Genomic DNA, 15,961 nt, shown 5'->3' with positions numbered 1-15,961 from the left:
AATGGGTTCCATGATCTCTGCCCTCCTATAAATGTCCCAACAGTGAATACAACAGAAACCATTCTGTAAGCCTTACTAGCATGCCAATAAAAAGACCATATTTTTTATTTGTCTCTCCTGATCCCTTCCTTCTTTCTTATGCCTAGGGCTTCTAGTTCCTAGAGAAAATTTTATCTCCTGTTTTCAGCAAGAGGAAGCACCCTGGCTGCTAGAGCAAGAAAGCCCAAAGAGCTCCTGTCCAGGTGAGTAAGGTGAAAGCAGGTATATGTAAGAAGGAAAATTTAGGTAATTATAGATATATATTAAAATTAATTAAAAAATTAAAAAGGCCTGTTATCCCAAAAGACTTTTCTTCTATTGTAGTGAAGGGAGTGCTAGACTTTTGGGCTGGCAGATCAATGCTGAATTATGCTATTCATTTCCTGAGAAATGGATGATAGACTCAGTATAGAGATGAATATTTAGTATGTCTGCACTAAATGACATAATATCTACTTCTGTAAAAAAAAAAAAAGAAAACTTATATTCCACTTTGAAAATTAATACGTAAGAGTTAAAGAGTAAAGTTCTTTCTCAGCGTAACATATAAAATTTACCAAGAATGACAATGTGATATTACATCCAAATAATGAGAACAGACTATCTGGAAAGGTTACTTAAGTTTCACAAAATTTAAGAATAATCAAAGCATGGCTTTTTAGGAAAGATAGAAAGGACAATGTAGAAAGACTGTCCAATACTGTGGACAAAGTATATTCAGGCACAGGGTTTTGGTTGTAATCTAGCTGCCAGGAAGTTGGTCAGATCATTCCTCCATTCTTTACTCATGATATTAGTTGCAAAGTATGAGGAGGATCTTGTGCCTGCTTATATAACTGGTCCGTTGTGAGGTTTTATTGTTATTGTTTGTGAAAGTATTTCTAAAATCATCCATCTTGCAGATATGACCAAATAGTGTATGCAAAGACGTGTTTTGCTTGTTTAAGTTGGAAAACATTTTTTTGCATGGGAAAATAGAATAAAAATCAGTTGACTTTCTGCCATCAGAGGAAAGAACATATATTTCTCTGTGTGTCCTTCTTCCTCCTGAGTTTATATAATTATTTGTTTTCTTCAGAGGCAGAGACTAATTTTGAAGTGAAGGCGATGTCTACAAAGCTGAGCCTTTTTGTGGAACGATGTGGCCCCCAAAGATTCATGACTGAGGGTCTCCATGACTTCATTTTGAGAGAAATCTGTGACTCTAATATGAAAGTAAATAAAAATCCAAAGAGTGACTGTGAATTTGATGAGACTGCAGAGAAATCCAGCCAATATTTAGTATTAAATCGGTATATAAAACTGACCTCAGGAAATGAGTGTTGTCAGGATAGTAAAAACAGTAAATGCTTTCCTGAAGAAGTAAGACTTACTAAGTCCCGTAAGAAACTTCCTGAAATGCCCACATATCAAAGTAACCTAGGGAGAATGGCATTTGGCTGTCATCTAGATCTCATTAGACATCCAAAAAATCAATGTGCAAAGATGGTTTCTGTGAGAAATAAAGGTAGGAGACCTTCCAGTCAGAACTCTGAGCTTGATGTACATCACATAATCCATTGTGGAGATAAACCTTATGAATGTAAATACTGTGGAAAGGCTTTCACACAGAGGAGCAGATTTGCTGTACATCAGAGAATCCACACTGGAGAGAAACCTTATGAATGTAAACACTGTGGAAAGGCTTTTACACGGAGGGGCCATCTTGCTGCTCATCAGAGAATCCACACTGGAGAGAAACCTTATGAATGTAAACACTGTAGAAAGATTTTCACAAATAGGGACCATCTTGCTGCTCATCAGAGAATCCACACTGGAGAGAAACCTTATGAATGTAAGCACTGTGGAAAGACTTTCACACAGAGGAGCAATCTTGCCACACATCAGAGAATCCACACTGGAGAGAAACCTTATGAATGTAAATTGTGTAAAAAGGCTTTCACAGATAGGGGCTGTCTTACTGTACATCAGAGAATCCATACTGGAGAGAAACCTTATGAATGTAAACAGTGTGGAAAGGCTTTTACCAATAGGAGCAATCTTGTTGCACATCAGAGAATCCACACTGGAGAGAAGCCCTATGAGTGTAAACACTGTGGAAAGACTTTCACTCAGAGAGGCTATCTTACTGTACACCAGAGAATTCACACCGGAGAAAAACCTTATGAATGTAAACAATGTGGAAAGGCTTTCACCAGAAAGAATATTCTTGCTATACATCAGGCAATGCACACTGGAGATAAACCTTATGAATGTAAACAGTGTGGAAAGGTTTTAACAGGGAGGGGCAGTCTTGTCGAACATCAGAGAATCCACACTGGAGAGAAGCCTTATGAATGTAAACTGTGTGAAAAGGCTTTCACTTATAGGAGCAATCTTGCTGTACATCAGAGAATCCACAGTGGAGAGAAACCTTATGAATGTAAACATTGTGGAAAGGCTTTCACAGAGAGGCGCTCTCTTACTAAACATCAGAGAATCCATACTGGAGAGAAACCTTTTTGTGTGGAGTGAAAAATTTGTGTTATTATTCTCAAGGTGTAATACTAATAACTAAGTTAGTAAAATTGGTCTCCCCTCCTGTGCCTCCCCCATCATGCTCCCTTCAAGACAAGATTATCATACCCTCCACCTTTCTCCGGATAGGACAAAAGCTTTATAGCCTGTAATCCAATGTATAGTCAATATTGAGCTCAAGGGGAATCCTTTCCTGTAATCATTCTGTAAATGTTTTACCTTGTAAATGTTTTATCTGTTCTGAGACCCTAAAGTATTACGTGATCAAATCATAAATACCTTTTTGTCTTAGAAGTCCTTACCAGTGAATCAAAGGCTTTCCCTGGATAGTCAAGCCCAAGAGCTGGAATCATACTATGTATCCATTATAAAATCTCAGCCCCTCACAGATAATCCAGTTGCCCAGATCTCCCCTCTTTGTATCTGTCTCCAGCTTCCTGATCATTTCTTTAAAATAATAATTTACTTGAATGTATCCATTGTAAAGCTTTTCAACTTAATATTCCTATTCTTTATTTCTGGATTTCAACCATTGTAAAAATGTTATCATTCCTTCATAAAGGATTGGTTGTATCCATATGCTCCTATAAATAAAGGATTTTTCTGTGAATTTTTGGGGTATTTTCTTAGGTGAGTGGCTTGAGATTGTGCTCCACATATTCTCTCTCTCTTTCTTAATAAAGCATTGCCTCTTAAGTGATGGTTTCACTGGCCTCTCTTTAATAGTGGTTAAAGGGTGTGTACTTTGAAATTTTCAAGATCCCCTCAATCCTCCACACATTCTGAATATAAACAATGTGGAATGGTTTTCCATGGAAGGTCTCTCTTACTGCACATCAGAGTATTGTTATATTCATAATCTGGGAAATGATGGATGCCACCTTGAATGACAGGGAAGGCAGTTGGAAGACACGGAATGCTGTGAGCCAGGGGCAAATGTCGGTTGGCCTGACATTATAAATATCCCTGACAGTCACTTGGAGGGGGTCTCTCTAGGTCTCTCTGGGCTCTAGAGGTCTCTGGACTAGGAAATCTCTGAGTGGGTGGTGAAGGGAGACAGGGAGGTCTATGAAGAAGAGGGTAGGAAAAGATCAGAATATTTCCTGAAAGACTGTGAGAGCTAGTGTATTACCAAACACTGGTAGTGAGAAAGCTGAGAGAATAAGATCACCAATACAGCTGCATCAATAACTTTCCTTAATCTCTGGCTTGGCTGTGGCCAGGCTGGGCCAGAGGTAGTGGAGAGAATAAAGCTCCAGCTGCTACTAGATCAGTAGCCTCCAATCCTGATTGTCAACTAGGCATAGATAATTGATAGGGTCTCCAGTCCTCAATCCTTGTCCTATTTATCCTTTCCCTGATTTTAGATAGAGTTTAACAAATACCTTCCTGAGTGGTCTTTACATCACAGCCCTTGGAGAGGGAGTCAATGCAGTCAGATATCAAACGTGATCCAAGGCAAATCAAAAGCCCTATATTAATTTATCCAACCCTGGGTTGGACCTGGAAAGGTTACCCATCCATTTAACCTCTCTGGGGTCCTCCCTGGGCAACTGTTAGAGAAAGGGGAAATTATAACAACTATCAAGGGTGATCAGAGTTGGTGTTCATCATCTGCAGCCAGGGAGAATACAGATAGATGCATTCACATCACTGTATATATCTCCTTAGGACTCCCCTTTTTGTTTATAATAATATCCACAATGTCATTAATTTTGATAGGCTTTCACATAAAGCTTCACAGTTGCTTCATGTCAGGAAATCTTTACTGGAAAGAGACCTCATGAGTGAGACTAATCTTTTAGATTGGCACTCAGCTTTTTTGACATAAGAAGATCCACACTAGAGAGAAACTTTTGGAATATGATGAACATGGTCAGGCCTTCAGGCAACAATCATCCCTTATTCCCTATGAGAATTTCCTTTGGATAAAAATCTTATTACTGTCATGAATGAAGGAAGACATTGAAATGGAGAGTCCAGAGCTTGTTCAGTGGTGAAAATATCTTTTGACCAGACCAGTTCCATATGGATTCCCTGTAAGAAGGCTTTCAGCCAGAGATTATATCTCTTACTTCATATCAGAGGATTCATAGTGCAGAAAAACGTAATGAATATACTCAAGTTGTATGTGTTCTTCAGAAAGAGAGTGATGACTATTATTTAGAGAAATGTAAATTATAAAAAGTCTGAGGGACCACCCCATATCTATTAGATTGGCTATTATGGCAGAAAAGGAAAGTGACAAAAGTTGAAGGAGATGTGGGAAAACATACTAAAGAACTATTGGAGGACTGGTGAACTGATTGAACCCTTTTGGAGAGAGCAGTTTGGAACTATGTTAAAAGGGCATTAAGAAAGAAAAAGGAAGAGAACCTATTTGCGTGTGTTTTGGTTTTTTTTAAACACTTAAATGGGGCAGTTGGGTAGCTCAGTGGATTGAGAGCCAGGCCTAGAGACGGGAGGTCCTAGGTTCAAATCTGGCCTCAGACACTTCCCAGCTGTATGACCCTGGGCAAGTCACTTTACCCCCAGTGCTCACCCTTACCACTCTTCCACCTAGGAGCCAATACACAGAAGATAAATGTTTAAAAATGTAAACAAAACAAAACAAAAACCACTTAAAGCTGCTCTTTTTGAGGTGACACAAGAATTGGAAAGTAATAGAAAGTTCATCAATTGTGAAATGGCTGAATAAATGATGGCATATGATTGTGGTGGAATACTATTGTTTTATAATTAATGAGGACAAGGAGAAACTCAGAAAAACCTGGAAAGACTTGAGAACTGATGCAGACTGAATTTTGCAACACCAGAACATTGCACATTGGGACAGCAATATTATATGCAAAACAATTGTGAATTGAGCTATTCTCAACAATACAATGATCCTAAATAATCCCAAAGGCCTCATAATAAAAAATTTCATCTGTTTCCAAAGAACTCATGGAGTCTGAATCTAGACCAAAGATCAATTTTTTTCACTTTTTGATTTTTTCTTTTGTTTGTTTGAGTTTAGTTCTATAGAAGGATCAATATGGAAAAATATTTTATATGATACAAAATCTATATAAGATTGCTTAACATCTCATGGGCATGGGAGAGAAAATCCAAGACTCAAATCTATTTTAAAATGTTGGATATTGTTTTTGACAAAATTGTCAAAAAATAGAATATGAAATGATGTAGTAGAAGAGTTGTATCATCAGTAGTGAACAATATTCTTTCTGGAATGAAGGGCGTAAAGGGAATGATTACAGGAAAGGCTTCCCCTTGAGCTCATACTTGACTATACATTAGATACCTTATTCTGGAGATAAGAATTAATATTTCCAATTCCCTAGGAAAGGAAGATTTTATAAAAGGTAAGAGCAGGGAAATTATTATAACAGCATCAAAATTAGTCCCTCTGGTGTCACCTAAGAGTACAGAATGAATCAATACATGTATAACAGGATAGAACATCCTTCACTTTGTTCGATTTCAGGTAAGAGTCACAGTGAACAGCCAATTATTCCACAAAAGTAGTGCCTCCCACTCAGACCCAAGGCTAATCAGGTGGGCAACATTTCTGTTTTTAAAAGAAGTAACATGATGGAGAAACCAAGTCAAAAGGATCTTGTCTTTGGCCAGGCCAAGGTTATCCTCTCCATCTCTACTCCAGATACAGACATCCATCTGTCACAGGTCAGAAACCCACCCATCCCCTTTGAGTAGTGTGAAAAATAAAATTTTATCTGGGCCAGAATTCTGAGCTAAAAGTCCAACTTTATTTGTGGGTTAATAGAGTTGGAGTTCTCACCAAAAGACCTCATTTAGGTGTTTATTTTGATTTATAGGCTTTTAACAGTTAATGAACATAAGTGATTAACAAAACAAATGTTCAGAATATGTTATTAAAGTTTAGGAAATATTTGCCCAGAGAGTTAATAAATTCCAATGGAAGGTTTAGCCCCCATTTGCCCTGCCCTTCTGGTGATTTAGTACCAATTAAGACAACCTATTTGAACATCAGAGGGATTTACATATATCAGGCCCTCTTTTAAATGTACTCACCTCAAGACTATATGGCTCATGGTATTCACGAGCATCTTTCATCATTGCAGTATGAAAGTAACAATAATAGTAAATATGGGAAAATTTTGATCAGGATACATTTCTCAATCATCTCTAATTGATACTAGAAATAATAGACTGACATAATCAAATTGAACTCATCATATTGATTCTGGGAAAGACACTTAAAGATATGCCAAAGGAGCCTATCTTGGTCCTAAACTCTGAGGAACTTGTAATGACTCTAAATCCTTGTCATACATTCCTGACTTCTAAAACTGATTCTAAGGTTGTTCCTGTTGATCTCATCAGTACCTGTCAACTCAGTCTGCACACTCAATATACCAAAGTTGATAGAAGCTCTTAATTTTTTTGGTAGCTATAATATTCTAATATTCTACACTTTATCTTTTCCAATACCATAGTTAGTTTTTAAATTGGTATCTTGTACACAATTTGTTAATGGGGTTTAACTCTAAAATCATAGTTGCAGTTACCTCCATAAAGGATTATCTGTAATTGCTTTATGAACACTGATATAAAAATAAAGGCAATTTCCTTTCAGGAGTTTGTGGCATTTCCCTCAGATAGCAAATTACTGAATTCAGACAATCATACATGAATTCAAAAGTCAGAATAATATCAATTATTGTCCAAAATGATCAGCTTAGGGCTGAATATACCAATTCATACTGTCCTGTTGTTACAGTAAGCAATAAAAGTTTACCAGGGGTCTCTCTCTCTCTCTCTCTCTCTCTCTCTCTCTCTCTCTCTCAATAGATATGACTTAATAAAGTTTGATCCTCCCTCTCCCTTAATTAAATTTCTCTTTTGGTAGGGAAGCAAAATGGTTCTTAAAATTCAAATGGAACATAATATATTGCCAAAATGAGTAGGAATCCCATGTAAGTTACAACAAAATTTCTAATTTCAAGAAACACACCAATTGAAAAGTAATTTTCAAATTGATCAATATTTCACTTCATTATGTAAGACTCATAAATAGGCACAAGAAAAGGTGTTCTAAATCCCTCCTGATTAGAGAAATGCAAATTAAAACAATGCTGAGGTATCACCTCACAACTAGCAGACTAACCAATATAGCAGCAAAGGAAAATGATAAATGATGAAGGGAGTGTGGCAAAAATAGGGGCCCTAGTGCATTGCTGGTGGAGTTGTGAATGGATCCAACCATTCTGGAGGGCAATTTGGAACTATGCCCAAAGGGCTTTAAAAGACTGCCTACCTTTGACCCAGCCATGCCAGTGCTAGGTTTGTACCTAAAGAGCTAATTTAAAAAATGTTTGTACAAAAATATTCATAGTTGCACTCATTGTGGTGGCAAAAAATTGGAAAATGATGGGGTGTCCATTAATTGGGGAATGTCTGAATAAATTGTGGATTTCTGATGATGATGGAATATTATTGTGCTGTAAGAATGATGAACTGGAGGAATTCCATGTGAAGTGGAAAGATCTCCATGAAGTGATGCAGAGCAAAAGGAGCAAAACCAGGAGTACTTTGTAGTACACAGAGACTGATACTTTGCAGCACAATCAAATGTAATAGACTTCTCTACTAGCACCATTGCAATGATCCAGGACAATTCTGAGAGATTTTGGAGAAAGAACACTATCCATGTCCTGAGAAAGAACTGTGGGAACAGAAACAAAGAAGAAAAACATATGACTGATCACATGGTTCAATGGATGTATGATTGGGGTTTTGGTGTTAAAAGATCACTCTATTGCAAATATGAATGACATGGAAAGAGGTTTTGATAAATAATACATGGAAAACCCAGGGGAATTGCTCGTCAGCTCCAGGAAAGGGAAGGGAAAGCACATGAATCTTCTAATCGTGGAAAAATATTCTACATTAAAATAAAGTTGATATAGCCTCTCAAATTTGACTTCTCCAAAAACTAGTTTAAATGGTGAAAACTAGAAGAAAACTTGGGCTTCTGATCTTATTAACAATCAAGTGATTAAAAAGAAATATCAAAATAGGAATCAATAGTTCACTTGAAACTCTAAAATATTTAAGCTTTTACATGCCCCATAGAGTCAGTCACATTTGACATATATGTTTCTCTGATCTTGTTGATTTCTCAAAGTTTTCCACTCTTGCCAATTCATTCTAGTTAACTTAAGAGGATCAGATGTTATTAGGGATCTAATTATATATATAAAAAAATAGAAGACAACACCCTTTACAAGCAAAGTCTTTCTGCATCTAAGTTCAATGGTTATACAAATGAATTGATTCTGATTATAACAAAAGCCTTGGAAGAGGATGTACAAATTATATTAACTATTTCCCAGTTGTATAGCAAAAAGAGAGAGTATATGCAATGATCTGTCTGCCATACAAAAATGATCACTTGTGAAGTATATTCAAATGGAATAGATATTCCACAAACATAGACTAAAAGTCAAAAGCCCAAAGACCAAAAGAACAAAGAACAAAGACCCCTTCCAGGTGGCTGTTAAGGTTATTTATCCTCCCAGGCCAACCGAATTTTGCCCCTGGCTCATGGCATCTGGGAACATCACAATCTCTCCAACTGCCTCCCTTGTCAGTCAAGGTGACATCAAACATTTCCCAGGATATGAATATAACAAATATTATAACAAAATTTGACTCAACTGAGAAATTACAAACCCAAGGAATATTCTCATACACTTGAAAACATTGGAGGATAGAGGATAGAACAAGATAAAGAAAAACAACATTTCATGTTACACTCAGAAGAGTTGGAAAAGATTAAGGAAGACAGAGGAAGGATAGGACAAGATAGAGAAATATACAAAAGTGCTGAGTCGATGAAGGATGGGAAAGATTAAGGAGGAAGAAGGATAGTACAAGATAAAGAAACAGAACATACAAACACTCAGATGATGAGAAAGAGGAGCTAGCACTGTGTTGTAAGCCTATAAATTCTGAGTAAATCTGAGCATCTGTGCCCACTACTTCTGAGGCCTCTCAGAGCGGAGCCGCTCTCACTCACCCTTGCCCCTTCCTCGTGAGGGTACTGCCTCTCCCCAGACAGTGTTCCCTCACTCTCTGCCCCCCATGACGCCTCTGAATAAAGTCACGTGAACTCTGCCAGCATCATGTCTCCTGTCTGCTCATTAGAGTGATTTATGGGGGAATAAGCCCCACCCCCAGAATTCCACTCCACACAAAACTAAAGTAGGCAAGATTAGAAGAGCACTAACTAGGAAATTCCCTGGACCATTTCTTAGATAAAGATCTCATATCTAAAATAAACAAAGAATTTTGTCAAATATATAAGAATATGAGCCATTCCCCAACTGATCAATGGTCAAAAGATATGAATATAGTTTTTGAGTGAAGACATAAAGGCTATATATAACTATATAAAATGTATTAAATTATCAATTAGAGAAGTGAAAATCAAAACAACTCTGGAATATATTACACTTATCAGATTGGCTAAAATTATGAAAGGGCAATGGATAAATTTTGGAGGAGCTATTGAAAGATGAGACACTAATTCCTTGTTGGTTGAACTGTAAGTTGATTCAATAATTTTGGGGAGCAATCTGTAATTAAAATCAGAGAGTTATAAAAATGTGTATACCTTTTGGTGCAGCAATATCACTTTGGGATTTACTTCTTAAGATGATCAAGGAAAAACAAAAAACTATATGTCCTAAAATATTTACAGCAGCTCTTTTTCGTGATGGCAAAAAACTGGAATCTGAAGGGATATCTATCAATTGGAGAATGATCAAACAAGTTATGGTGTATGATTGATTGTACAGCAATACTATTAAGTCATAAGAAATGACAAACAAGATAATCTCACACACCCACAGACACACAGACAAAACCGTGACAACCTAGAAAGTCTTCTACGAAGTGGGGCAAACATTTGCCTGTCATATTTCAAAAACACCCCCTCTAAGTAGCATGCAGCATTTCTTTCATGTGGTGGATTACTGAATTCAGAATAGTAACAATTACAGTCCCAAGAGATTTTACCTTAAATACTAAGTTTCACTTATCACAGCTTAAGGCTTTCTCATATGTTGTTGCAATAAGCAATAAGAGTTTAACAGGGCTTTCTCTCTCTCCCCCATACAAAAGGTGTGACTTAATATTCTTTCTTTTTTTCTTTTCTTGTTCTTGAATTTAAATTTATCCTGATATAACATCAATTGCTAGAATTCACAATGTAAGGATTCAAAATTAAGGTTGGACAAAATATAAAAGAAATGTAGTCACCAAAATTAATATATCTCAAGTCAAAATGACTTTTTAGCAATATTTATTTATAAAATAGAGGGAAAGAGTGAAAGTAGAGAACTGAGAAAGAGGGTAGAGAAGGTATCTATCCTATTACACTAGATAATGACTCAGGCCCAGTTTGAACCAAGCATGGCACGTTAATTCTCCACCAGAAGACCATGGGTTGGAGGGGCTGGTGGTGAATAAAGCAAGGATTCCAACCTTAAGGCCTCCTCCAAGACAGGGGCCTCTCCAGAAGCTAGTCCCTTCAAGAGCCAGGAAAGGATGGTCAGCTTTTTCTACTCACCCACGTGGTAGTCCAAAGGGAAAATCCAAGAACATTCTTACCAGAAACAGTCCAAAGTCCCAAATGGGTGCTCCTCCAAGGCCAAGTTTGAAGGGGAAAAAGCTGGTCACGGGAAGTTGCAAGTACTTTTAAAGACCCTTCTTTGTGTCACTTCCTGTGCCTTCCTTCCACTTTACATGGACCAATCGCAGTTTTAGAATTTTCTTAGGACTGCCTAGGGGGCAATCAGTGATTTCTGAGTTGTCACCCACTTTAACATGTGGGTTGCAGACCTCCCCCCACTTAAGCATAAAGTGGGGGTGTATATGATTCTGGTAACTAAATCTAAAAGTAGGCAGTGGAGAGATAAACTCATCTTCACAACTATAAACAAACTTGTCAATTCTTAATAACCTAATTCATTATTTAGGTATTCCATGACCCTAAGAAGCTCTTTCCTAGGGCTGATAAGAAAATGACCTTGACTAATGGCGATGTGAGGTTTGGATGCCTCAGTTTACCCATGCCTTTGAAGAAAACCCCAGTAGTAGGCACACCTGTTTTGGTTTGAACTATGGATATAGCATAATGTTAAGCACCTTTTATTTGTTATGTTAAAGTTCTCTCAGGAGCCCAGCTTTTGAATTTGACCTTTGTCTTTAATTTGTTATGGCTGATTGCTAGTTTGATTACCCCCTCTGGTTGGCTACAGAGAGTTTTATAAGCCTGTTTGTGATTAGTCTCCCAGGGCTCCTGTGCGTAATTACCCAGAAGATATAAGGATTCCCAGGTTCCTTTATGTTTGGGAGAGAACATGTCGTGTGGTTTTTTTCTCCCAGGGATATGGTTCCTAGAGTCCCAGGGCCTTTGGTTTGTATGGTATTTAGAGTTTGTCTCTGTGTGATGACTAATTACTTGAACCCTATTCCTGTTCCTGATTAAAGAGTAAGTTTTATGATTATTTGGTAATTCTGTATTATTTTCCAAGTGAACACTAAGCAAACGGTTTCAAGAAACCTGGCTATTATACAAATATGAGGGTTTCCCAAGTTCTTTTATTTGTGCCTTTCCCCATATAATAATGACCAATTCTTCCCTTTTCCCCATAATTTTTTGAGTGCTTACTTAGTCTCAGCATTTATTAAAATGGACCTAATCTGACAGGATTTTCCCCAGGCTGTTGCAGCTTGTCCATCTGGGGATTTCTCAAGAAGTCTTTGGCTTTCTCCTCTTGCTCCCTTAAATAAGTTTCTTTTTTTCTTTTCTTTTTATTTTTTGTAGGGAGGAAGCAAGAGAGTTCTTAAAATTCAAATCAAAGGTAATCTGTTACAAAAATGGGTTAGAGTTTCATGTAAATTATAACAAAATTTCTAATTTCAAGACACATCCCAATGGAAAAATTTATTTTCAAATGGATCAGTACCAACGTCTTAGGTGAAAAGACTCCCCAGTTATCTAAATCGAGGTTCTAATTGAACCCATTTATTCTTTGGTTGTTTCCTAATGTAGACACATTTTTCTATTTTTCCTGAGCCAGGAAAGAGTTAATACTAAGCAGAGAGTTTGTTAGAGCCAGATCTATTCCAAGATGCATAAGATGGTAGCTTTTGTTACTTCTTTGGGACTTTACTTACCCCGCTTCCAAACTCTCCTCTTTATGTTCATTGACATGGCCTACTTTTTTAGTTGTAAAAGAGACATGTGAAGGGGGGCCTCTCTTTTTTTGGGGTCAAGATGTTTGATTTTACCAATTCCACGTGATAGCAAATTTCCTCTTGTTTTCTGAAGCTAAATGATCCAAATTGTCTCCCTCCCCCTTCCCAGGGCTGGCAAGCAATTAGATCTGGGCTATCCATGTATTATCATGTCAAATATTTCCATGGTATCCATTTCTGTAAGAGGATAATCCTATAAAACCCAACCCCCCCAATAAAAATCCAAATAAATGAGAGTGAAACATAGAGTGCTTTGCTCTGCCTTGTGAGGGCCACCCTTCTTTGTCTGGAGGCAGATGGAGAGTGTTCTTGGTCCTGGGCCCCTCACAACCGTCCTGGCTCACTGCACTGCTGAGAGTCTCCCAGTCTATCCCAGTGGATGGTTCCACAGTGTTGCTGTTGCTGGGCGCCATGTTCTCCTGGTTCTGCTCATGTCCCTCCGCATCAGTTCACGTAGCTCTTCCCAGCTCTTTCCTGTGTGAAAACTGAGTTTATTACCCTGAGGGACGGTTTCAAAGAAAGAATGAACATTTTTCTCATCTACAAAGAATTTTCTACAGGTTGGAGGAACTCCTGGCAGCTGCCGGTGACAAGGGCCCAGGGGAGGTGTGGGCAGGACAAAGGCCCCAAGAGGCAGAGCTTCAGAACCCCAAAAGGCAAGAGCCCAGACGAGGAAAGGAGAGGCCGCTGGAGCGCGATGGGGGCTGCAGAGCCCTGAGGCTGCCCTAGGCTCTGGGTGAGTCCTTTTGGGCAGGAGCTCCTGCGGCCTGGGCTGCCCCTGGGAGGTCTGACCCTCCTGTGTCTGTGTGTCTCTCCTCCTCCCTTGAAACCCAGCATTGCCCGCAGCCCCTCGCCTCAGAGTCATGCCACACCGTTGGTAAGGACAATGTCCTGGAGCCAGAGACCCCCGGAAAAGGCCCCAAGAGGAGGGAGGCGGGTCTCCCCTGGCTTCAGAGGAAAGGGAGCCCCGATTTCCTCTCAGGGAGGGCCTCCATCCCCCAGCAAGATTCCCCAGCACAGCCCTTATCCACGAAAGCCTTTTCCTCTCCCATAGAACTAACAAGGCTCCAGACCAAATCCTGCTCTGCTCCAGTCCCTGGAGGATGGGGGCCGTCCTCGCCCTAAGGCCGCCCCCCTTATTCCAAGAAGCTGGTGTCTGCCGGAGCTCAGGGCCTGGAGTCAGGGAGGCCCGAGATCAGCCCCTGCAGGACTCTGGACAAGTCACTTGACCCTGCTTGCCTCAGTTTCCTCCCCTGACAAATGAGCAGCAGAAGGACACAGCAAAGCCGCCCAGCCTCTCTGCCCAGAAAGCCCCAAAGAGGGGGGAGTCAGACAGGCCTGACCAGCCTGAGCCCAGCAGCCTGCAGACAGACACAGTGTTGTAGCCAGAAAGCTGAGACTCATAACTAACAGCTTGGCAGCATCGTACCCTGTTAAGCGGGAGGGGGGGTGAGAGCGTCCTGCTCTGCTCAGCAGGGCGGCCATCTGGGGCTCACAGTCCCGGGGACAGCCTCCTCCCCGGACAGAGCAGCCTTGAATCACATCCTGTGGCACCTGGACGCAGCCCTACTCCTCTGTCTAGCTGTTAGCTAGCCCTAAGACACGGACGGCACCTCTAGCCCAGCCCTAGAAACATATATATGCCCTCCTTTGAACGCACCACTTGGGACTCTCTTGCCGAGTTCCCCCAGCGCGCTGGCAATGAAGCTTCTCCTGCTTGATTGCATTGTCTCGTGTGTTCCCCTGGTGGCCACCCATTGGAACCCTAACAACAGACACCCCAGACTGTCCTCTGTCCATCCGGGCTCAGAGCCTGGGCTCAGCGGCTGCTGCTGCCTTCTGTGGCCTCCTCAAGGGCAGGAGGGGCGTTCCTGGGCCTCCTCCAGGCCTCTGAAGGGTCTCTGAGCCTCCTGGGCTGGGGGCGCTGCTGAAGGAGACCCTCCTGAGCTGGCCCAGAGGCCTCAGGCTTTAGGCCCAGAGTCCCACCCAGAGGAAGCAGCTCTGTTTGCCTCCAGATCCACTCTGGACCCCCTTCCACAGCCTCCCGGGCTCAGGCTCTGATTGTCTGGATGTCACAATGGGGGAAACTGAGGTAAAGCTTGGGGAAGGGCCTTGGCCAGGCTCCCTGAGCTGGGCAGTGTCTGAGCCCAGATCTTGGGGGTTCCAGGCCCAGGAGGGCAGCCCCCAAGTCACCTGATTCCTCCACCTGGGGATGAGGTTGGCTCCTCCTTTAGGGAGCCCCCAATATCCCCCCAAAGTAGAAGGAGCAACAGGATGTTCAGAGAGATCCTTGGAGGAGGGAACCTATGGGAGGGGGCCTGGGCCTGGACTGTCAGCTGCTGCCCTCTGCCTCAGTTTCCTTCTCTGTCAGAAGGGGGGATCCTAGCCCCCGCCCCCAGGTCCTGGGGGAGGATGGATCCATTCACTGATCAATCAACTGACACTTATTGGGCACCTTCTGTGTGCCAGGCTCTAGTCTGAGGCAGCCTCCAGAGTAAAGAAGAGGCAGCAGGGCTGGAGGAGAAATGGGGGAGGGGAGGAGGCTGCAGCCCCCCACGTAGGGGAGCATTTCCTGTATCACCCCCTCCCCCACCAGGGGGCTTAACCCAAGGGCTGAGGCAGCGGGACTCCATTTCCCGGAATGCCCTGTGAAGACATTACTCCTCACGGAGGACTCCATTTCCCAGAATGCCGTTTCCTGACTTCTCCCTATCTTGGCTCCTCCCCACCGTGGCAACCTCAAAGGACACCGGGAAACTCCTGTGGGGAGTTTCAGCACCTGGAAGGTTCCCAGCTGTGCTGTTTGGACCTTTGCTGGGGAAGGGGGGGAGGGGAGGGAGTCTGTGCGCAGGCGCGGCTCTGGCTCCCTGCTCTGGCAGCTGAGAGTTTGTGCTTCCTAACTTTGGGAGATCGCAAAAACCGCTGTGGACCCTTTCCTCGTTTTTGAGCTTGGCCAGGACGTCCGAATGGCGTGTGCTAGCCTGTGCGCATGCGCAACGAGAAAGAGAGAGAGAGAGAGAGAGAGAGAGAGACAGACAGACAGACAGACAGACAGACAGACAGACAGACAGACAGACAGACAGACAGACAG

The 15,961-nt window shown here is 41.2% G+C and overlaps 1 protein-coding gene across 1 annotated transcript in view; it reads left to right on the top strand.

Moving 5' to 3' along the window:
* LOC123239490 (zinc finger protein 665-like) overlaps positions 1-15,961 on the top strand; it is a gene marked incomplete at its 3' end in the record, with an annotated part of 61,693 nt that overhangs the window by 13,193 nt on the left and 32,539 nt on the right. Inside the window, exons 5-6 of the mRNA XM_044666770.1 lie at positions 147-242; positions 1,118-2,542. Coding sequence (XP_044522705.1) covers positions 147-242; positions 1,118-2,542 — 1,521 coding nt within the window. The remainder of the gene's footprint in view (positions 1-146; positions 243-1,117; positions 2,543-15,961) is intronic.

Source organism: Gracilinanus agilis, chromosome 3, assembly GCF_016433145.1.
Source record: "Gracilinanus agilis isolate LMUSP501 chromosome 3, AgileGrace, whole genome shotgun sequence".
NCBI lineage: Eukaryota > Metazoa > Chordata > Mammalia > Didelphimorphia > Didelphidae > Gracilinanus > Gracilinanus agilis.
Note: the sequence above shows the minus strand (reverse complement) of the source record. Positions and strands in the feature narration are given on the sequence as shown.